At 39.8% G+C, this 23659-nt stretch overlaps 1 protein-coding gene across 2 annotated transcripts; it reads left to right on the top strand.

The window, feature by feature from the left end:
• Positions 1 to 1960: 1960 nt before the first annotated feature.
• On the top strand, positions 1961 to 23659 carry LOC117407894 (aurora kinase B-like). Of its 2 annotated transcripts, XM_059015498.1 has the most exons (9): positions 1961 to 2054; positions 17255 to 17304; positions 17673 to 17757; positions 18037 to 18070; positions 18257 to 18448; positions 19484 to 19622; positions 19845 to 19993; positions 20347 to 20521; positions 23240 to 23659. In XM_059015498.1, the coding sequence occupies exons 2-9, from the start codon at positions 17260 to 17262 to the stop codon at positions 23408 to 23410; spliced, it is 990 nt and encodes a 329-aa protein (XP_058871481.1). In that variant the 5' UTR covers positions 1961 to 2054; positions 17255 to 17259; the 3' UTR covers positions 23411 to 23659. The 2 variants fall into 2 exon arrangements, with proteins under 2 accessions (XP_058871481.1, XP_058871482.1); XM_059015499.1 differs by lacking the exon at positions 17255 to 17304 and having other exon boundaries at positions 1987 to 2054.

Raw genomic sequence — 23659 nt, 5'->3', positions numbered from 1 at the left:
AAATAAAAAAAAACCTGGCCAACAGAAATAATAATGAGATACAGGCAATACACAACGATTTGTACTGCTCTGTATATTTAATTCATGGGGCAGACAATGTACACAGTATTCAAAACACATACACAAAACACATAGACGGTCACCAGTCCTCAGTGAGTGCAGTAGTGCTCGTGCTGTAAATACAATTTATCATGCTCCAGTGCAGTGATGTTCCGGGTAAGTGCTGGCCTCTGGCAACAGCTCCAGAACGTGTTAGCCGTCTAATAATAACAAGTAACAATTAGCAAACCAAACAAAACACTCACAATACAGTACAATACGGGTCCTTTCAGGTTCAAAGCTTTAACCAAATGAAGGAACAGATTGCTACGCCACATCCCCTTTTATACCACTAGTCACACCCCCTATGGTAGCGGGGAAAATCGCTTTTCCTCTAATCCGCAATTGACACATTGGCGACCATTTTGGGGCAATGACTTGCAGTATTGTGACTCTGCCCCCTTTCTAAGATGGCCGACTTCCAACCCTGGAATGAATTGTCTGGCCATCTGAGTCCAGGACACTCTGTTCCCTTTACACAGCGCCCTCACAGGTCGGGAGGGAGATTTACCACCAAGAATCACTGTATTTATGTCACAGTCTTTAAATAAAAATGAAATATTCTTGATCACATGATATCGCTCTTGAAAACGTGAATAACAGAACCAGTCTCAGCTGGCCTGGGGGAGATATTCAGTTTCAGTTCCTCTTCTTCTTTATTTAGTTGGGTGGTTTTGCTGTAAACATTGTTTTAGAATGTTAAGTCCTATAAAAGCCTAAACATTTCAGATTATGACAGCTAGCATGTATAAATAAATGAATGTCTTGTTATTTCATTTATTGTGCCCAATTATTATACCTCAATCTCCATGCACACATCTAACTCTGTACTGGCTTTGGAGTACTATAGAATAGGGCTGGCTGTGCTCTGGCTATGGAGCCCTTGGCGCCTTTGTGGAGCTCGCCAGTTTTCTGAGCTGGGGATGCTGGAACAGCTCCATGCTTTCCTGTATTTCACATTTTATAGGAAGAACATTTGCTGATTTATTCAGTTTGAACAGTTGAGCGAGCAAAATACATAAGTATATAAGTCTATGGACAAAGCATTAAAATATGCAAATGTAAATTCTTTAATGTAATATTTTTATTAATATAATATACAATGAGAATAAATTATCCTAACGTAAATTAAAAGCCTACATTTCAAAATCTAATGCGCAATACTGTTCTATTATGGCTTCCGGTAGACTTTTGCGATACATTTTGTAGTTTCTTTTGATTGCATGACGTTATACAATATCTAAATTATACATTATATTAACAATCTTTTTTCTGATATTGACAAAAGTGTTTTTTAAACATTTTGGAAGTACCAAATGGAGACGTAAACGCCAGGTAAACGACGTACTTGAAATATCCCGGCACCCATGACAATTCATTTTCGATGGAAATTATGCTACTTCTTGAGTATCCATAAAAATATCACTTTTATTATTTTCAGTTACAAATAGATGCCCGTAAGTATAAGTGTGTATATAGCTGAGTGTATTTTTTCATAAACAGTGAAAAGAAACACTATTGTGACTTTCATAAACCTTTAACATAATATTTTATTTGTTTATTTACCAGTGTTCCGTTTTACATTCCTACATCTTTATTTAATTTTTCCTTTTCATTATTTCCTTTTTTATATTTATGTTTATAATGCTTTTGTAATGTCTATATTACATGCTGTACTTTTATCAGCTTTGGCAATACCGCTAAGAGAGGTGGGAGTTCTGATTGGCGGACTTGGGAAAGAATGGCACGCTTGAGTCTAATCAGCTTGCGTCTACTGTTTACCTGTAAACCAACCGATAGCCAATGACACGAATGAGGGGCTGAAAGCATCCAATCAGAAGAGAGAGAAGGCTTTTTTAATTTCTTGGCAGGTGTGATGCAAGAAAGAAAGAAAGAAACTCGGTCGTTGGATTGAGTTCAGAGAGACGCGCAGATGAATTAGGATAAATATCAAGGTATGAAAATAAATAAATAAATAAATAAATAAATAAATAAAACAACGACGGCTTAAGGCGAAATGCCTTTAACTAATATACTATAGGCTTATTTTGTTTGAATTTTATCTTTCGTTTCGAGTTTAGAGCGTTTTTATAGACGAGTCTATTTTAATAATAATAATTATTAATAATTTTGTAGACAGAGAAGGCGATGTGATGCCTTTTATTGGCCTAACTAAACACAAATTAATCAAGCTTTAAAGGTCTCTTTAGGTTAAATTAGAGGAAACAGATGTGTTAATTTGTTTAATTGATTTAATTTAAAATGTTTTTTTGTAGAACGCTACAATACGTTTGGTTTTAACAAAATATTATTGTTGCGTTGATAATCAATATCTCATTTAACTTTGATCAAGGCTTCAGACTTTAGGTATTTGATTTGCACAGCATCAGAATTGCTGTGTTTGTAATCCTAACCAAGTAACTCTAGGAACTTTTTTTTGTCCAGTTTCACAAAGCCCGCTAGTTTATTTTTCACTTGTGTGTGTGTGTGTGTGTGTTTTAAAAAAAAAAAAAAAAAAAGTTGAAACAATAGTTTAGTAGAAATCCACTCGGCAAGTCCTGTATGATTTACCTCAGGGCTGAGCCGAATGTTTGGGGCCCCACAGTTTCACAGCGCTCCTGAGGTTAGGACAGCGGTCCTCAAAGTAATATGGGCACGGGCATAAATCTTACTTGGCTGTTTGCAGGCACGCTGACTATTGCATAGGTTATTATCTTAAACACTGTCTTCCCTAGACAGACACAATTCAAACCAGAGAGTATAACAATATATATTAAGAGTTTTAGTGGGAGTTATTCTTGGCTCACTCTGATAAGGCCAAGTCTCGGGCAGTAATTGTGCATGCTGTGCTTATTCTTTAAATAATTTATATAAAATACGTAATGCAAATATTTTTAAATAGCATGTTTACGCAGATAACCATGAATAAACAAAAATAAGAGTATAGATAGCGTGTTGCTTTGTTTCAATTTGGTAAATTGTCAACACTACTGTTTTAAAGATCGCTCATCTCCAGTACAATTATTCAGAGAAAGTGGATTGGTAACAATCTACTACAGGGTTTCCCTTGTCTGGTTATAATATATATGAGAGAGAGAGAATTAAATTCTAAATACTGAAATGTAGTATTTTTCTCTAAGTCTGCAAAATTAAGTGCTTACCTGGCATATTAACACCCCGCCTCTGCTCACCAATGATTGGACACTGGTCAGATCTTTCACTTATCCATTGGCTACTCACTCGCCTTCAATTTTAATGCAGAATACCGTGAACAACCTCTGCTTGCTTATGATTGGACAGCTGGGTAAAACTTGGCAGATACTTGACTCTCCAATTGGTTAAACTTGCTGTCAGTACCTGCAACTGAAACAGACAGTGTATGTCCCACCCAGCGAATTTATGATTGGGTACCGCAGAAAAAATGCAGATATTCAATTTGTTAATCGTATTGCAGAGGCCCTTCAGGAAAAATAAAAATGTCATAAGTACAAGCACAGCATAAGTGAGCATCACTGTCAACAGACTGCTGTTGTGACTGCATTTGTTGGAAAACTTGTTAAAGCTTTATTTATTTCCCCACGCTACGACCCGCCAGGAATGTGTTCATGACCCATAATTTAAGGTCAGCTACCGTGGGCACGATGGCCTGGCTTCGCGGGCATGAATCTGCGGGCACCACTTTGAGTGCCACTGAGCTAGGAGAATGTTTGCTTACAGTTTTAAACTTTTCTATTGCTGGTACGTTCGCCTCAAAGGTTTGGTGACTGAGGCGAACACTCTGCAGAGGTAGTTTTGCATAACACAATAAAGGGCAACAGGCTGGGAGAACATTTCTTTGACTCTTGGGGATGGACAAGTTTTGTCCATTTTTATATGACAAAAAAAAGCCGAAAGTTACTTCAGGTATATTTATTATAATGCGACTTATTTATAAAATATTGGTATTTTGATCAAATTGATAAAATATGTATGCTGTTATGATAAAGGAAAGAAAAAAAATATATATAAATTTCAGTTTTAACCCTTTGCAGTCCATTTATTAAGTGCGTGTCAGGCGCGTCCGGTCCAATTTATTTTCACACGAGCAGTTAATTTGACGCGCTGTTTAAAAGTGTTTTTTTCCACAGTCAAACGGGTTTAAAAGGCCCTGCATATCAACAAAGCACTCACTAGGCATCTCCAGCCCCGCCCTACCCTTTCATTCGCTAAAGCTTTTACATATGCCAAGAAATAAATAATAATAGTCATACATACCGATCAATCATCTCCGGATCACTCGTTTTATCACCAAACGCCTCAATAATGCGATCCAAGTCATTATTTTATTACTATAACATCTGAAAAAAGCTCTGCAAATGTCTGTGATATTCTCTGAGTGCTGATGCAGTCACAGCCAGCTTGTTTCCTTATGGCTTCCATTATTAGATGCCAGGGGCAAGTATGACTTCATGAGATACGCCCTTTTTTTCGGTTTGTCTCGGCTCCTGTCGCTCCCACTCGGCCATTGAATGGTTTTCTCGGCTTTTTCCGGAGAAAAAACGACTAGAAACCCGTTTTTTGCGTCTCGTTGATGATGTCGGACAGGGTCCGACATTGGACCGGATAGGAATAATTGCAATGTCGGACCAGGTCCGACATAGGACCACAAAGGGTTAAAATAGCTAATCTGCCTTTTTTGCTTTTGGATTTTAGGATGTGTTGCATATTTGAAATGTCCCTGGAATATTAAGTAAACCGTTCAACTAGACCTGTTCAAAGCTAACAGTTAGTCTCGGAAGTTCGCCTAGTTGAACGCATCTCAGGATGTACTTGTAGTTTGCAGTGAAAACAGCTCATTTGGAACATGGAATTTGGCAAGTGATCTCGCAAGGTAGTTAGTTTTGGAGAATGGGGGTAATTGTGATTACTCCAGTGGAGTCGAGGATCCTGATTTGGAGGATGAAGAGCTTCTGGATCTTTTCGCTGTAGACACCGAAGGTAAGAGCATTGAATATTTATTTTTGTATCTTTTGTTATTGCTCACACATACCTTACTAATGTCATTACAGTAGTAATATATTTAGGACGCGTTTGCCGGTTTTCTTTCAAGTTGGTTTATTTACTATTTTTATATATAAATTACCTGTCGGATTGGCCACGTATGGATAGTTGTTTAGGTAGATGATTTTTTTTATAAACAGACGTTAACTCATCTTTGTCTGCACAGGTTTATTTCTATTTAATTTACCATCTGAAGGGTAACTTTTAATGTGATTAAGTAATCCTTGTATAACCCACATCTTGGGTACGAGGTTGCTGTTTGTCAAGTTTAATGTTTGAACAATAGATATATTTGCAGCTTATGTGTAGTAGGTTATAGTTTTGTTTTACTAAGAAGCAAATAATGTTACCCTTATAAAAGTTGATCATAGAGTTGATGATGTGCATGTTAATTTTGCAGTTATCATCCTTCTACATGCTTATTCTACACATTTACTGTGCTTATATTTATTTGCCGGTGTAGTACACTCACAACACTCGCACACACACACAAAAAAAAAAAACTTCTGGGGAGTGTTTTCAATGTACGTTCAAAACACTCTATGTTCAAAACACCACCCTACGTACTTTCAAAACACTATACATTAATCTTCAAAGCATTTATTACTTTCAAAATACTCCTACGTGCACAACACCTTACAGTACATTAAGTTCAAAGCATTTACGTAGATGTTTACAGTAGTTACATTTGTATTTTCCCCAAATGTTTTTCAGCTAAAGCGAACTGAGTTAACCAACATAACAATTCACTGTTAGAAACTGTAACTGTGCGAATGTACTGAATCAAAATACGGAGGGTTGGGAAACCAATCTACTCGGAGAAAGAATCCTCGGAGGTTCAGAAGCATTTAAACTAGAAAGGAAGGGGTGATAAATCAACAAAAAAACAGAAGGGAGACTACATTAGAACAACGGCAACAACTCAGGTAAGACCGTGTGGCAAAGTGGCTGCTGAGTGAGAACAGGTGCAGAGGTGATGCAGTGCAGGAATAATCACAACCAGAAGCTGTAAATCATTTGGAAAAGCGGTCTTTTTTTTAATCCCAGTCTGGCGACCAAACAAACCTCCGGCAATACACACCAATGTGTAATTCACGGAGGTAACAATAATAATGAGTTGCAACCCAAACAATAAATACACGTTATCCACCCCACAATAATACTGGACACGGTCACCAGTCCGGGTGCGTGCAGTAGTGCTCGTGGTGGGTGATAACAATTTTATTAAGTGACTGGTGTTTCTGTTTAGTGCTGGCTCAAGGCGACAGCTCCGGATACGTGTTAGCCATCTGGTGATTCACAAACAAAGACAATTACTAACCACGACAAACAAACAAAAAACACTCAAATACTTTTTAGTTTTCTCTGGGTCTTTCCCGGTCTTTCCACTTCTCTGTCTCTAAAAACCAAGCGAAGGAGTAGATTGCGATTTTCTGTTCCCCCCCCCCCCCCCCCCCCCTTTATGCTAGCAGGCATGACCCCTTGGTAAATGAGCTGTCTCTACAATCTGCAGCTGCTACGTAGTTTCCCTTCTGGGTCAATACATTCCTGCAACGGAGTCACGGCTTCTTCCAGACTGACCGACTTCCAAACCCTGGGAAAAAACTGTCAGGCCAGCACGTCCAAAGAACTCTACTTTCACTGCTTAGCGCTCTCACAGGCCGAGAGAGAGACTTACAACCAAGATTTATTATATTTCTGTCAGACAGCCATAAATGTATTTATCTAAATGCTAGAAGTCTCAAAACAAAATGTTAGAACTTGAAGCTAATGCACTAACAGGTAACTATGATGTGATAGGTATTATAGAAACTTGGTTATCCAAGAGTGATGGAGACTAATATAATATTAGTAAGTATACACTGTATAGGAAAGAGGTGGAGGAGTAGCGCTATACATCAAAAATAGTCTTGAAGCCCAGGTGTTAAATCTGGAAGAAAAAATCCACGCAGAATCAGTATGGGTCAGAATAATGTACAAAGATTCAAAGGGCATAATAATACGGGCATGCTGTAGACCGCTAAATTCAGGCACCAAGCAAAATAATCTGTTCTACAATGACATTAGAAATGTGTCCTGCAAAGGAGAAGCCATATTAATGGGCAATTTCAACTTCCCCCATATAAAATGTGAAAACCCGGTGGGGAGCACCGACAGACTAAATTGAAATGGTGGAAATGACAAATGACTGCTTCCTAACGCAATTTGTCGAGGCACTGACTAGAGGGGAGGCATACCTTAATTTAGTCTTTTCAAATAATGAAGACAGAGTAACTAAAACAGAGGTCAGAGAACATTTGGCAAACTTTTGAAGTGCTTTTTAAAACCACAAAAGTAATGACTAAAGCTAAGGTTTACAATTTTAGGAAGGCAAACTATGAAGGAATGAAACAGACTAACAGAAGTAGATTGGAGTAAAATAGAGAAAACATCCATGGAAAAAGGATGGCTGTTTTTTAAAAATGATGTACTAGAGGCGCAAAACAATTGCATCCTAAAACAAAATGGCAAAAATGGTTTAATAGATCAATTAAAAATATGTATTATATATATATTCAGCTAAAAAAGGCACTTTACAGAGCGTTTAAAAGGGACCAAGAACAAAGTACACAGTAAGAGTGCTTGGAACTGCAAACACAAGTCAAAGGAAGTTAGAATGGCTAAGAGAGAGATAGAAATGAGCATTGCTAAGGAGAGAAGGTTAAAGGTGTAAAGAGATACAAATGGCAAAATCATAGACAAAGAAAAAAAAATAGCAAATATATTAAATGATTACTTTTCACAAGTTTTTACAAAGGAGGATACAGGCAACATGCCCCACATGTTGACCCGTTCCTATCCAGTTTTAAATAACTTTAGCATAACAGAGGCAGAAGTGTTAAAGGGACTAGGAGCTCTTAAAATAAACAAATCCCCTGGGCTGGATGAGATCCTCCCAATAGTACTCAAAGAAATTAAAGTTATTTACAAACCGCTTACCAAGATGATGCAACAGTCTCTTGACACAGGGGTTGTACCAACAGACTGGAGAATTGCAAACGTAATACCGATCCAGAGACAAAAAGGGAGACAAAACCGAACCAGGTAACTACAGACCAATAAGCCTGACTTCTATTATATGTGAACTTATGGAAACTATAATAAGACCAAAAATGGAAAATTACCTATATGGTAACAGTATCCTGGGAGACAGTCGGCATGGTTTTAGGAAAGGGAGATCGTGTCTAACTAACCTGCTTGATTTTTTTGAAGATGCAACATTGACAATGGATAATTGCAAAGCATACACCATGGTTTATTTAGATTTCCAGAAAGCTTTTGACAAAGTCCTGCATAAAAGATTAATTCTCAAACTGAACGCAGTAGGGATTCAAGGGAAATGCATGCACATGGATTAGGGAGTGGTTAACATGTAGAAAACAGAAAGTACTGATTTTAGATGACAAACCTCAAAATGGAGTGAGGTAACCAGTGGAGTACCACAGGGATCTACATAATCTACATTAATGATTTAGATTCTGGTATAGTAAGCAAACTTGTTAAATTTGCAGACGACACTAGGAGGAGTAGCAAACACTGTTGCAGCAGCAAAGATCATTCAAAATGATCTAGACAACATTCAGAACTGGGCAGACACATGGCAAATGACATTTAATAGAGATGTGTAAGGTACTGCACGCAAGCAATAAAAATGTGCATTATAAATATATGGGAGATACTGAAATTGAAGAAGGAATCTATGAAAAAGACCTAGGAGTTTATGTTGACTCAGAAATGTCTTCCTAGACTGGGGAAGCAATAAAAAAGGCCAACAAGATGCTCGGATATATTGTGAAAAGTGTTGAATTTAAATCAAGAAAAGTAATGTTAAAACTTTACAAATCATTAGTAAGACCTCATCTAGAATATTGTGTTCAGTTCTGGTCACCTCGCTACAAAAAGGTTATTGCTGCTCTAGAAAGAGTGCAAAGAAGATCAACCAGAATTATTCTGGGTTTAAAAGGCATGTCGTATGGCTTTAAAGAATTGAATCTATTCAGTCTTGAACAAAGAAGACTACGTGGCAATCTGATTTCAAGCATTCAGAATTCTAAAATGTATTGACAGTGTCGACCCAAGAGACTTTTTCAACCTGAAAAAAAGAAACAAGGACCAGGGGTCACAAATGGAGATTAGATAAAGGGGCGTTCAGAACCGAAAATAGGAGGCATTTTTTTTACACTGTGAATTGTGAGGGTCAGGAACCAACTCCCCTGTAATGATGTTGAAGCTGAAACCCTGGGATCATTCAAGAAGCTGCTTGATGAGATTCTGGGATCAATAAGCTACTAACAACCAAATGAGCAAGATGGGCCAAATGGCCTCCTCTTGTTTGTAAATTTTCTTATGTTCTTATAATCATCAAATGGGTAGACTTGTTGTCTCCATGCAGACAACATAATGATCAAAGGAGTAGATCTGTATGCAGCAGAAGATTAACTTGTGTTCCAAGGGAATCAGTTTTGGGGGGGGGGGGGGGGGGGGGGGAGTATGGTATTGTCTCGTTACATTTAGGGAGACAGATATTACATTTCACAAGACGCTGAGTCACCTATCCTAGTTCCACCCTGTGTTAAACGCACATATTCATGGAGAAAGATTTCAATTCATTCAACCCCTATATTGAAACTAAATTTCCTGTGCCTGAGGAAAAAGCCCTATAGAAGGATATTACCACTTCCATGCTTGACAGTAGGTATGGTATTTTCTTTGTACGCCTCACCAGACTTTCTCCAAATGTAATGACTATCAGCATGACCAAATATTTTTTTTTGTTTTGTTTCATCAATCAACAAAACCTTTGACCAGAACTCATATCCATCATTCAAATGCTGTTTTGCAAACTTTAAGCGATTTTGTCTTTTGTCATTTTCTTGACAGTGGCTTTTCCTTGGCCTCAGACCATTGAGACGTTCACCATGCAATACTCGACCTATGGTTGAAATGGAAACCCCAGTCCCACTTGCAGCCAATTCATTTTGAATATCTTTGGCAGTCGGTCTTGAATTTATTAACCTTCCTCACAATTTTTACTTGTTGGTGAAATAACCTTCTTTCTTCCAGACCAAGGGAGAGTTGTGACAGTACGATGAGTCTTATAGTTGATAATAGAAGCACAAGTTGAAATTGGGATACTCAAATGCTTGTAAATCTTCTTGTATCCCTCTCCAGCTTTATGAATAATTTTCTGCCTAAGGTCTTCAGATAGCTTTTTACTTTTACCATATTGACTTCTTGGTAATGACAGCAATCATCCAAACCCTTTTATACTCCAAGAATGCTTACCTACAATCCAGCATTTTCTAGAATTAGGTTCTGCATTACAATATTGAAATTTCTGGCACCTTGTAGACAATACTATCCTAGCATCAAAGTGAATACTTTTGAAATTTTGGTATTTTTTATATTGTGTGTGTATGTGTGTATGTATATACAGCTCTGGAAAAAATTAAGAGACCACTGCAAAATTATCAGTTCCTCTGGTTTTACTATTTATAGGTATGTGTTTGGGTAAAATGAACATTTTTGTTTTATTCTATAAACTACTGACAACATTTCTCCCAAATTCCAAATAAAAATATTGTCATTTAGAGCATTTATTTGCAGAAAATGACAACTGGTCAAAATAACAAAAAAGATGCAGTGTTGTCAGACCTCGAATAATGCAAAGAAAATAAGTTCATATTCATTTTTAAACAACACAATACTAATGTTTTAACTTAGGAAGAGTTCAGAAATCAATATTTGGTGGAATAACCCTGATTTTCAAGCACAGCTTTCATGCGTCTTGGCATGCTTTCCACCAGTCTTTCACATTGATGTTGGGTGACTTTATGCCACTCCTGGCGCAAAAATTCAAGCAGCTCGGCTTTGTTGATGGCTTGAGACCATACATCTTCCTCTTGATCACATTCCAGAGGTTTTCAATGGGGTTCAGGTCTGGAGATTGGGCTGGCCATGACAGGGTCTTGATCTGGTGGTTCCCCATCCACACCTTGATTGACCTGGCTGTGTGGCATGGAGCATTGTCCTGCTGGAAAAACCAATCCTCAGAGTTAGGGAACATTGTCAGAGCAGAAGGAAGCAAGTTTTCTTCCAGGACAACCTTGTACTTGGCTTGCTTCATGCGTCCTTCACAAAGACAAATCTGCCCGATTCCAGCCTTGCTGAAGCACCCCCAGATGAGTCCAATTTTCAGCTTTGCCCAACACCTGGTCGTCTGATGGTTAGACGGTTAGTGTCTCGCACCCACTGTGAAATGTGGTGGAGGATCGGTGATGATCTGGGGGTGCTTCAGCAAGGCTAGAATCGGGCAGCTTTGGCATGAATCAAGCCAAGTACAAGGTTGTCCTGGAAGAAAACTTGAAAATCAGGGTTATTCCACCAAATATTGATTTCTGAACTCTTCCTAAGTTAAAACATTAGTATTGTGTTGTTTAAAAATGAATATGAACTTATTTTCTTTGCATTATTCGAGGTCTGACAACACTGCATCTTTTTTGTTATTTTGACCAGTTGTCATTTTCTGCAAATAAATGCTCTAAATGACAATATTTTTATTTGGAATTTGGGAGAAATGTTGTCAGTAGTTTATAGAATAAAACAAAAATGTTCATTTTACCCAAACACATACCTATAAATAGTAAAACCAGAGAAACTGATAATTTTGCAGTGGTCTCTTAATTTTTTCCAGAGCTGTGTGTGTGTGTGTGTCTATATCTAATCTATCTATCCTATCTGTCCTATCTCTCTATCTATCTCTCTATCTTAACAACACATTGACTAAATAAAAGTAATGGGTTAAATGTGGCTGTTTTTATTTATTTAAGCAAATAGTATATGTACGTATTGCACTGTTTATTGATATGATGGTGTTTTGAGGGGATTGTTTTCAGTGTACATAGCTATAGTGTTGTGGTCTTGAAAAAGAGTGTTTTGAACGTAGATTCAAAGCGCAGCAGAGTGTTTTTTGAACGTACGGTCATTACACTCAGTGTGGAGTGTTTTGGGCGTCTTACACTGATCGAGAACGTGGCTTTACCATACATTCGGATTTACCCTGCCTGACGGTGCAGGGAGGCAGGCAGGAAGTTTTTTTATATTATGTATACTAACTAGTTTTATGTTTCCGAAATGTACATTAACCACATACTTTTATATATAATGACATCCACTACAAGTTAAATTTAAACTAACTTCTGATGGATATTTCACAAAAAGCAACAGTTGCTTCTCTGTAGCTATGTCAGTGCTTTTGTCAAATCAAAGAGTGAAACAGATGCTCTCGCACACCATTCAAAGTCTCTGATTCAACTGGTTCATTTAATGCATCCACAAACTGCCAAGCTTAGTTTTTGCTTCTATGGTGAGCACCCACAGATACACCGTGACTTTCCATCAACCTTATAGAAAAGACATAACGTTTTCATGCTGAACGAGTATTGAATTAATGCTATGACTGTAGGATAAATAAGCAAACCAATTTATAAAATAATTCCTACCTGCACAGATGCGTGGCTTTAGAGATGGCAATGTGTTCTTTTGTTAGCCAGAGAACATTTGAGATGATGAATAACTGTCTTTTGTTATCATTTCCTATAATGGCTCTTTGGGCCTTTTCCCAGTCCTTTTCGTTGTGCATTCTGTGCCTGAATATGCTCCTTGGTTGTAACTTGTCGAAGCAATTATTATTTTTTCCCAGCTGCCATCTGGAGCGATCTTTCCAGATGTCTATTCATTGGAAAAGCAGTTGCAGTCTTAAAAGCAATAATAAAAACATTAATGACATTGACATTGATGATGATGATATAGAGTCGTTCTTACCGACAGAAGCAGTTTTGTTGACTGTCAAATGATAACTCGGAAAGCCTCGGATCAGATTGTATCCAAAAAAGTATCCCAAAACACGCTTGAGCTGGTTTACCTTTTGTGCTTGATGTAGATGGACTGGGGAAGGAAATCTTGTCAGATTTATCAACACTTGACATTCTTGGCTGGCAACAGTAGATGTATCCTCGCTATTTTCTTTGGAAACCTGGAATGATGATGCATCCTTTAATACCTTGTTTATCTATCTGTCTATCATGCGCCTTTATCCAACGACAGGCCACGAACTGGGAGACCAAGAGTCCCAACACCTGCCTGAGATCAACCGACCGTTTTGCAGAATCTTTGTGATGTCCGTTGTTAATCGGCACAATAAAAAGTCACTGCACCTGCTGAAATGTCATTTTTTTTAATTGCATCTACTGAATTTTATCCAAATGTAAGTGAAGTTTCTTTTGATACCAAATGTAAGTTTTCTTTTGATGCTCTGTGTGTGTAATTAAAAAAATATTACTGTATGTCGCAGTGTTTAAGCTAAGAACCCATGCAATAGTCCGAATGCCCGCAAACAGCCAAGTAAGATCAATTTATGGCTGTGCCCAAATTATTTTGAGGACCACTGCTGTAGCCTCGGTCACAGAGAATGGCATAATTATATAGGCCTGCTTCCGCCCCCCCCCCCCCCCCCCCCCCCCCAATATGTTGCACTTCCTTTCTCCCCTATTAGAGGGTGTAACTAATTTAGCTGGTTAAACCATTACACACGCAGTAGAACTCATCTTCATAAGTGTAGCTCTATTAACTAAACCATAAAGATATTGAAGACCTAGAGTGACTTGTAGTTAAAAAAAAAAAAAATGAAATTAACATAGAAATAGGGTGAGTGTCATTCAGATTTATAAGTTGCTTTTAGTATTTCTAAAGTTGTTGCAAATTTAGTTTTATTCTGTAGGATAAACAATTAAAAATATACTTTCTTACCTCGTATAATGAACTCCACACAGTGTGAACTCCTGGTTTCCTCCATGTTGCTTGGGTCAGGAGAGAACCTGATCTCTTTCCCAGAGATCTTTTTCATAATCCTCATTGGCACCAAGTATGTGCTTCTCCTCCATAAACCCATTGCAGCTGTCCAAATTTCTCATGCATTTGCTTCAGTAAGGACTAGTTTCGCTTACTGCTTTAATTTTGTTAGGAGGGAAGCTAATACTTCTCTCTCTCCTTTATTTATTTTTCGTATTTCCTGTTTCTATGCCTTCTGTTTGTTTTAAGTGTGGTTCACCACTTTCTCCATCTTCTAACACAGATTTATGTTTGTGTGTAGACATGTCAGTCACTCTGACCTCGCAAGGGAGTTTCTTCCCCACTGTCAGTTTACTGTTCTGATAAGTCATTCTACACCCTCTACTTCTAAAAAAGCATGCAGCCCCAGAGCATATCGGAGTTTAGATTTTTCTCCTCCAAGGAAAAGAATGAGGAAAATCCACACACTCCCGCAGCAGGGAGAGAGATGTGCCGGCGAATTCAGCGACTGCCATTGCAGAGGCTCCAGCAGCTTCTACCTTCACAGTCTGTAACTCACAGCAAGATCTGGTACTGCTGCACCTTGAAGTACTAAGGAGCAATACTTTCCAGGTGCCCCAACCCTAGGAGATGATGTCATTGACTCCGCCCCCGAGGATGACATTTTGGAGTACACAGGTGCCCCTCTCCTATATATGCAGATGCCTTCTGAGAAGGAGTTCATCTTGTCTCAAAGTACAACCCCAAACCTGTGCAGATCAGGATGACTTTTAGCATCTTGGATGCAAGGGATAAAGCCTTTTGAAGGGTTCCCCTTCCATGAGGCAATCTGGAGGCCCGTTGAGGCTATTTGGCAAGAAATCGGCTATTTCTGCACCATGCCTGCCTGTAGATTAATTCTACAGGGTACTAGTCGATCATAAAAAACATCTTTTCAAACAGCCTCAACTGGATACTATCATGGCTACACCAGCTGCAGGTATGTCCTCTAGATCTGCTTCTTTGGGTGGATCATGTGTGGGATTTCTTTTTGTGTGTGAAATTACTCTGCCTCCACATGCAGCATGTGTGTCAGTAATTATCAGGTCTATGCAGCAAAGTAGCAGCATATGCTGTGGGACCAGCTGTCTACAATTTTGCAGTCACCTACACCTGAAAATCTAGAGGTGGCCATGCAGTTGGCAGAAGGGGAAAAAAATACTGCAAAGGTTTAACTGCAAGCAGCATGTAATGCGACTTGATACTAACACCAGAGCTGTGGCTAATGTAGTCTCTGCAAGACTGCGAATCCAAATGAGAACATCCTCTCTGTCTGCAGAGATAACCTTTCAGGGTGATCTTTTATTTGGCACCAGCCTCAAAGATTCCCTGTCTGATATGAAGGAGGCTAGACAGGCTATAAGATTTTGTTCTACAACAGGGAGAGGTGCTTCGTGCAACAGAGGTTTTTTTATCAGCAGACAAACATCATTCAGAAATCGGTCACCTCAACCATGGTTCAACAGACCGAGCCGCTTTCAACGTGGCCAGGGGTTCAGACAACGCAGAGTAGTATGTGGCGATCATAAAGAGGGAGGTAGATCCTCTGCCTCTTCCTGACCATTTATCTTCTCAGCTTTCCAGGCCTATATCTCCTTCCTCTCCCCTGACCCCGAGAAGGGTGTCTCATTTTGTAACCAATTGGGGGGGGAATACATCAGACCCTGTGTACTGAGGCTTATTCAAGATGGCTACAAGATCCCGTTCCACGTTTTACCACCATCAACAGGCATTATCCAGGCAGTATTAGATTGGTCAAAGCCAAGGGGCATCTGCCTGCTAGAGGAAATAAAAACTATGCTGCATTCCCATGCCATACAAGAGGTCCCCTTATCTTCACAGACCCACGGCCATTACTCAAGATACTTTGCCATCAAGGCAGTTCAACTAGGGGACTGGTTGATTTCTATAGATCTCAAAGATGCCTACCCTCTCAGACTTCTTGCCTCAGCCACTTCTTCCATAGGGGTCTCTCCCTGTCCTCCTATTAAGGTACATGTTGCTGCAATCTCCAGTATTCTACCTGGCTGGTCTCCCTTCCGTTGGTTACCAGATTTGTTCAAGGAGTGAACAATTGAAACTCCCCAAGGAAATGTGTTATTCTATAATGGCGTCTCAGTCTGGTACTTAAGCTCATAGGACCACGACTTGAGCCCATGACAACTTGTGACATGAAGTACCTGACATGGAAAATGGCTTTCTTGATGGCAGTGACATCGGCAAGAAGGGTAAGCGAGCTACAGGAACTGGTTGTTGACGCTCCATATTTTCAGTTCTTTAAGGACAGGATTGTTTGCAGAACTAATCCTCAATTCTTGCCAAAGGTGGCAACCGAATTCCATCTGGATCAAACCATAACATTTCCAGATTTCTACCCAAAACCTCACTAATCAAGGGAAGAAGCTAGACTTCCATCTTTTATAGGTGTCGGAGCCCTAAACTTCAACATCCACAGGACCATCGGTAGGAGACCATCAGGGCAACTTTTTATCTCCAACTCGCCAGACAACTGGAAACCTGTCTCTAAACAGATGATTTCACACTGGTTAACATAATGCCTTGAGTTCTGTTACAGGCTTGACAGCAAAACTGTTTCAAAACGCATCAAAGCCCACTCAGTAAGGGGAGTGGCTACTAAGGCAAACATTTTAATCTGTTTCTATTCAGGACATCTGCAGGGTTGCTAATTGGGCATCTTTTCAATACTTTCATCAAATATATTACTGCAATGTATCTTGCTCTCAACCTACCTTTTGCTCGTTCAGTTTTATCTGGTTGCTTCTACTAACATCTAACCTACCACCCTTTAGTCTGCATACTTTAGTATAGTTCACGTTGTGTGGAGTTCATCATACAAGGTAAGAAGACGAAGATTACCTGAAATATGTTTTTTTTTATAGGATGATTAACTCCACACCTATATGACACCTTCCTGTCCCCCTTTCTCCATTTTACTAATTATTTTTTTTTGTCAATTTGGACAACCGGATTGGGTTACGTGGGGGTTTTATGGAGGAGGAACACATACTTGGCACCAGTGAGGATTATTAAAATGAAAGAGGCAGATCTTTGTCCTGACCCAACGACATGGAGACCGGGAGTTTACGTTGTGTGGAGTTCATCATTCTATGAAGAAACCATATTATAGGTAATCTTCGTCTTCCTGCTCAAAACTCTTTTCTTTCAGGAACCATGTCTTCCAAAGAGAATTTGCACCCTAGCACCTCTACACCAAAGGTAAGCCCTCTACTGCCCAGCCCCCTAGGGCAGGGGTGACCAACCCTGGTCCTGAGAGCCACAATCGTGCAGGTTTTCTGGGTATCTGTTAAATCATTGGCTAAAAACCTGGAAAAAATATTCAGTGAAGTTAGATGAGAACTCTGGTAGAATGAAAACCAGAAGACCCTGAAGCTCTCCTGGACCAGGATTGGTGTCGTGTTGTGTCGTTTCCCCCCCAGACTGAGGTTACCATATGTCTCCATGTACACTAGGACCGTTTGGGACAGTTCAGGCTCACACTTGGGCGTACTTCTTTTAAAACCACTTTTAAGCACTTGGACTTTTAATAGTTTATTTTTTCTTGTCTCTCTCCTTTTCTGTTCCAGCTTTTGACACCTCTCAGGATCGATAGTTCCCAGCATGAAGTGAAGAGCAGTTCCAAAGCCAGTGGTGGGACTGTGGCAGTGTTGGGTCAGTCCTGCAGCGGGAGTCACTCCGTGCTCATGCACTTGATCAGACCTTCTTTAACACAAGTTATTTGGTGTTGCTGATTTCTGGACTGTATTCGGTGTCAGACTGTCTGTACTGTACAACACTTTACTAAATGTATTTATAGTGAAATGTGCCATACAGGCACTTTCTATAAAAGTCCTAGATATTAAATAAATACATGTTATATAGGTATATAAAGTTTAAAGGTTGTTGTTTTTTCTTACAAACATTCACTATAAAAACTTGTCTCCCTTGCAGGTCCTGGTAGAGTAATGTCTGAACCTCCTGCCCAGTAAGAGCCATTTATTCGCAGTTAGAACTCAGATCAGTGTTTGGACTCATTCCTTTATCAGTTTTAGTTTCTTCTCGTTTCAGTAATCCCCTGCCCAAACGCTTGTCTGCCTAACTTAGTTTCTTCTAGCAGTATCCTGTTGGTGTGTGTGTTGACCCTGTCTTTCCCATCCCCCTGCCTCTGCAGGGAGCCGTTCTCTCTCAAGGACTTCGAAATCGGCCGGCCGCTGGGGAAAGGGAAGTTTGGGAACGTATACCTGGCCCGAGATCGAGAGATAAACTTCATACTGGCGCTCAAGGTCATGTTCAAGTCCCAGATAGAGAAGGAGGGAATGGAGTACCAGCTCCGCAGAGAGATCGAGATCCAGTCCCGTCTCAGGTGAGGTGGGGGGGGAACCTGCTTTATTTCTAGGTAAACTACGAACTACCCCATAATGTATAGCAGGGATGGTAATAAGACTCCTACTGCATAGCAGTGTGATTTAATTCCAGGTTTTACTACTTGATTCGCACAGTGTGAGTGTGTGTATAGGTAACAAGCTAAGGTGTGTCTTATTAAACTCCGGTGAAACCAGGAATGGATCAAACTGCTATGCAACAGGAGTCTTATTTTCAGCCCTGGTATTATGAGCACAGGACTGTCCAGACCTAGGCAAGATTAGTATATACAGGGATGTAAATAAAGGTCTCTACACACCAGATGCAATGAGATTTAATTGGCGATGAGACCCTTTCACAGTGACATGAACATACACACCAGTAGCAACACAGCCCATGCGACAGGTTTGAAAACTGCCAGATGTATACAACTGTTCAAAAATGCTATTAACAAAACTATGATCAAGACTGGTACATATTTGTCAACATGTGGAAATTGAGTGTCTTCTCTGATGGTAATTCAACACATGGCAATCAATCATACACACCAGGCTTATCAGTTCCTTTCGAAATGGACTCCCATATACAGTGCTCCCTCGCTATAACGCAGGTCTCGGGACACACAATACGAGTTATAACCGAAGAGCGTCAGAACTCCCTCTAATGCACATGGAGTAAAGCAAAAATGTAACTTTCCATGAATTAACCATGCATAAAGCACCGTGTAGTCCACGCTATATTTTACAAAAAATTTACTCTAGAAATATTGCATGAATCACTAGTATTGGGAATTGGAGGACCTGCTGTAGGAGCGTTATATCAGAGGCTCGTTACAAGAGTCTTATAGTGAGGGAGCACGGTATTATCGTTCAAATCCTTCTTTTTTTTTTTTTTTTTTTGATTTGTGGTGCCCTTTGTCATGAATTTATCACTGGACTTGTCTTTTTCTCCTTTACTTTTGGTTCTGAGTGAGTTGGATATGCAGCTGTGCTGCTCTGTGTTAATGACTGTCTGCTCGCTCTCGTCCCCCCTGCAGGCACCCCAATATCCTCCGCTTCTATAACTACTTCCACGACTGCAAGCGTGTGTTTCTGATTCTGGAGTACGCACCGCGGGGGGAGCTGTACAAGGAGCTGCAGCGCTGCCAGCGCTTTGACGAGCAACGCAGCGCCACGGTGAGGGGGGTGGGGGGCAAGGCAGCGCTATACAGAGGGGCGGGTCATTCTGCCATGTCATCAAACTAACTACAAACAGAACAGTGGTAGTATTAGGAGCTGATAGATTGCATTACAAACTGGCTGTCCGGATAGAAGAGTATTGAGGAGTGCCCCCCCTGCAGTATATGGAGGAGGTGTTGACAATGGATGGATTTTAATTGTCATTGTGTTGCTCTGCAGTATATGGAGGAGGTGTCGGACGCCCTGCAGTACTGCCACGAGCAAAAAGTGATCCATCGAGACATCAAGCCAGAGAACCTGCTCCTGGGCTTCAGGGGGGAGCTCAAGATAGCTGACTTTGGCTGGTCCGTGCACGCGCCCTCCATGAGGTGAGGGGGGGGGTGTGAGACCCCCTGCTAGGGGAGGGACCGTGTGTGAGGGGGCAGGGGTATTGTATCACTATTTCACATTATTACTAAAACATGAACTTTTCGGGTAAGTTATGCAGGGAGTGTAACTTCATGAGTGTTATTGATTCGGCAGACACCTTCATCCATATGAGCCAGATGCTGTCGTTCTCTCCATCTCTTCCCCCCCCCCTTCATATAAAGCTATTTTCAATATTTAATGCATGAAATGATTAAGTTTTTTAAAGAATATTCTATGATGAATGGCCTGCTGCCCTTTGTGAACCACCTCTCCTCTTGCTCCACTCTTCTCTCTCCACCCCACCCCCCCACAGGCGCAAGACTATGTGCGGGACTCTGGACTACCTCTCCCCTGAGATGATAGAAGGGAAGACCTACAATGAGAATGCAGACTTGTGGTGTGTGGGGGTGCTCTGCTACGAGTTCCTGGTGGGGCACCCCCCCTTCGAGTCCGCCAGCCACGCTGAGACCTACTCCCGGATCACGAAGGTCAGTGTCAGGGTCACCCTGCCATCAGGGTACCCCTCAACCAACCAACTGTTGCAATACCAAAAGCATAACTGCACAGCTCCCTGTAGTTCAGTGTGGTTATTGAATCAATGGATGTGTTTTTATAGTTGGAGTGAAATACTCTTTGTCTTTTTAACAAAGTGGTCCCATCAGGACCATTCCAACTATCATGATGCATGTCATATTGTTACACCCCTATAAAGGACTGTTGAAGCACTAGAGCCCAAACACTTCACTCCTCCTGATTTTGAGCGTTGTCAAGTCCTGGATGAAATTATTATAAATTGGTCATTCAGCAAAACAAACATTAAATAAATAAATTAGAAGCAAATTCATCTAGTGTCCTATGTGAAGTACAGTGTGGTACATAATTTCATGTTTTGTTAAAATGAGTATTACATTAGGTGTACACTTGTGAATTACTAGTGAAGCAACCAAAGGTTTTTGGAGTTATTTCTTTATTCTAAAATAGAAATTAAGAGCTGGCCCAAAAAATAAGAGATACAAAAAGGAAACACTTTCTCTACAATTAATACAGATGGAAAGCAATATTTAATACAGAAGCTACATACAAAATAGTTTAACATATTAAAAATAGAATACAGTCAGCACACGAATGTTCATCACCCAGATAAATGTCAAACGACTCTTAGTCTTATTAAAATACATTTTTCTATTCCTAAGCCAATAGGCTTATATGTCATACGCGTTGTCTGACACACAAGCGAGCGAGAACTGCAATTCCTGTGAACCATAACGCAAAATTTGTCTTTGCACGTTTTGGAGTTTAGAATAAATTAATTTATGTAGAGTAATACGGTTCACGTGCAGTCCTTGTTTAGGCAAGTAGCATTTTCAGAGTCATGTCATTATGTACAGTCTTAAAATATAGCACTTATCCATAAAGCCAACGATAGTACATCCTATGTATATTTGACATTTTATTCTTAGTGTTCAGTGGAACACAGGCAATCCTTAACCCTTAGCGGTCCATTTATTCAGCTGGATGTCAGGCGCGTCAGGTCCAATTTTATTTTCACATGCGCTGTTGATTTTACACACGCAGTTTAAAAGTAATTATTCAAAGTAAAACAGGTTTAAAAGGCACTGTATATCAACAGGACACAGTACTGCATCTCCAACCCCGCCCCACCCCTTGTTGGCTGTATTTATCACATACCTCTTCATAGTCGTGCATACTGATGATAAATCATGTCCTGATCATCGTTTTATCGCCAAACTCCTCAATAATGCGATTCAAGTCATTATTTTATTACTATAACATATCAAAAAGCTCTGCAAACGAATGTGATATTCTTCGAGCACTGGATGTGGAAGCAGCTGTCTTTATTTCTGTCTTGCTTTTTCTGAAGAAAAAACAACTAGAGACCTGTGCTTGACGTATTTGTTGAACAGGGTCTGACATCAGATCGGAAAGGGATAACTGTCATGTTGGACCTGGTCTGACACAGGTCCAATAAGGGTTAAGCAGATATACATCTCACATGTTTATCCGTCACTTTAGTAACACTAATTTTGGGGTCGGATATGTGAGTGCTGACTGTAAAGGGTTTTCACACCGCGTCACCCTGACTTCATATCCATTACTATAGCTAGCTGTTCTAGTCTGTTGGTTTACATTTTTAAAATTTAACTAACTACATATATAGCTTATACATAGGCTATATATGTATTTACATTTATCTTCCTTTATTCAATTTTATATACCATTTTACATGATATGTTAATTACTGAAACAGTTTTACCTAAAACACACACAGAAAAGGGAAAAGTTTCATTCAAAATCTGGCATTTTAAGGGGTGCCTGTTTCCGTTGTGCAACATGAATGTTTTCAGTAGGATTTATCTGCCAAAGTTTTAGATAGCTGTTTCATATCAAGTTCCAAACCGCAATGAATCTCTAGGATGTTTTGCATTGCGATTTTGCTTGGACCATATGCTAAAGATCCCTTCACAATAATCATTTTATTAAACACATACTCAACAAATGTATGTTTCTTTAGGAATTTAAATAGCTATCCAGATATATTAAGCACTATTTAATTGAACAAACTTTTATATAAGAGGCTTGTTTGCACCTTAAACCTCCTCCTTGTGTATGTAGGTAAAAAGCCTTTGTGGTCAAGGATTAGTTATGATCACAATGTTTTTAAGTCATGTATCGGAGTGAGTAACATGTTTATATTAATAATTTTATAACCAAAAAAGTGATCTATGTGATTTACAAACCAAACATCAGTAAAAGTGAATTTTGAGCATGTGTGGAAAAATTTCAATTGGGCTCCATATCTAATATTGAGAAGTAGGTCAAACCTATACATGTGCAAACTTTGGTGCTTTAGCATAAAACCCACATATCCTTAAATCTGCACCAATCTGCTGGACTACAATAGGACCTTGGTTTTACGTCTCATCCGAAGGACGGAGCAGAAGGAGGTTAAGTGACTTGCTCGGTCACCCAGTGAGTCAGGGCTGAGATGGGATTGACCTGGGAACCTCCTGGTAACAAGCCACTTTCTCTAACCACTGGACCACCAAGCCTCACAACCAATGTATTGTAGTGTCTGTGTGCATTTGCCATTGAAGATCATTTGGGCAGGGTATAGTTAGCCACTTTCTTTATCAACTGGACCACCAAGCCACCAGAGTGTAAAATCCTCTTCTCACCCTCCCTAGGTGGATATGCAGTTCCCCAGCATAGTCTCCCCTGGTGCACGGGACCTCATCTCCAGCCTCCTGAGGCACTGCCCCACCATGCGGCTGCCTCTGAAAAAAGTGCTGGAGCACCCCTGGGTGAAAACTAACTCCCGCAGGATACTGCCCCCAGTGTACCACCCCAAGAGCTGAGCCCAGACCAGGTACACGCGTGTTACATCTGCCCCCACAGGCCAACTCATTCAAAAGACTGGGATACATTTTGTAACTCATTTACACGTCTGACTCGTGTTGAACACAGATGTTTTGTATATTGTCTCGTCTCTTGTAATCTGGTTTGAAGGATAATGAGGTTGATATGAAGTTATTTATTCTGTTTGTATTCTTGTTGAATATATTCTGTGCAAATATTTAATAAATTGTATTTACGTTATAAAGTCA

The sequence above is a fragment of the Acipenser ruthenus genome, chromosome 50 (genome assembly GCF_902713425.1).
Source record: "Acipenser ruthenus chromosome 50, fAciRut3.2 maternal haplotype, whole genome shotgun sequence".
NCBI classification, from domain to species: Eukaryota; Metazoa; Chordata; class Actinopteri; order Acipenseriformes; family Acipenseridae; genus Acipenser; species Acipenser ruthenus.
This window is presented reverse-complemented; position numbering and strand designations above follow the sequence as displayed.

What these genes read in the sequence shown, in the direction of transcription:
- LOC117407894 (XM_059015498.1), top strand. Translation starts at nt 17,260, where the DNA reads ATGTCTTCCAAAGAGAATTTGCACCCTAGCACCTCTACACCAAAG. An exon ending in CTAGCACCTCTACACCAAAG is followed by an intron (nt 17,305 to 17,672) that starts GTAAGCCCTCTA and finishes TTTCTGTTCCAG; the next exon opens with CTTTTGACACCTCTCAGGAT. An exon ending in GTGCACGCGCCCTCCATGAG is followed by an intron (nt 19,994 to 20,346) that starts GTGAGGGGGGGG and finishes ACCCCCCCACAG; the next exon opens with GCGCAAGACTATGTGCGGGA.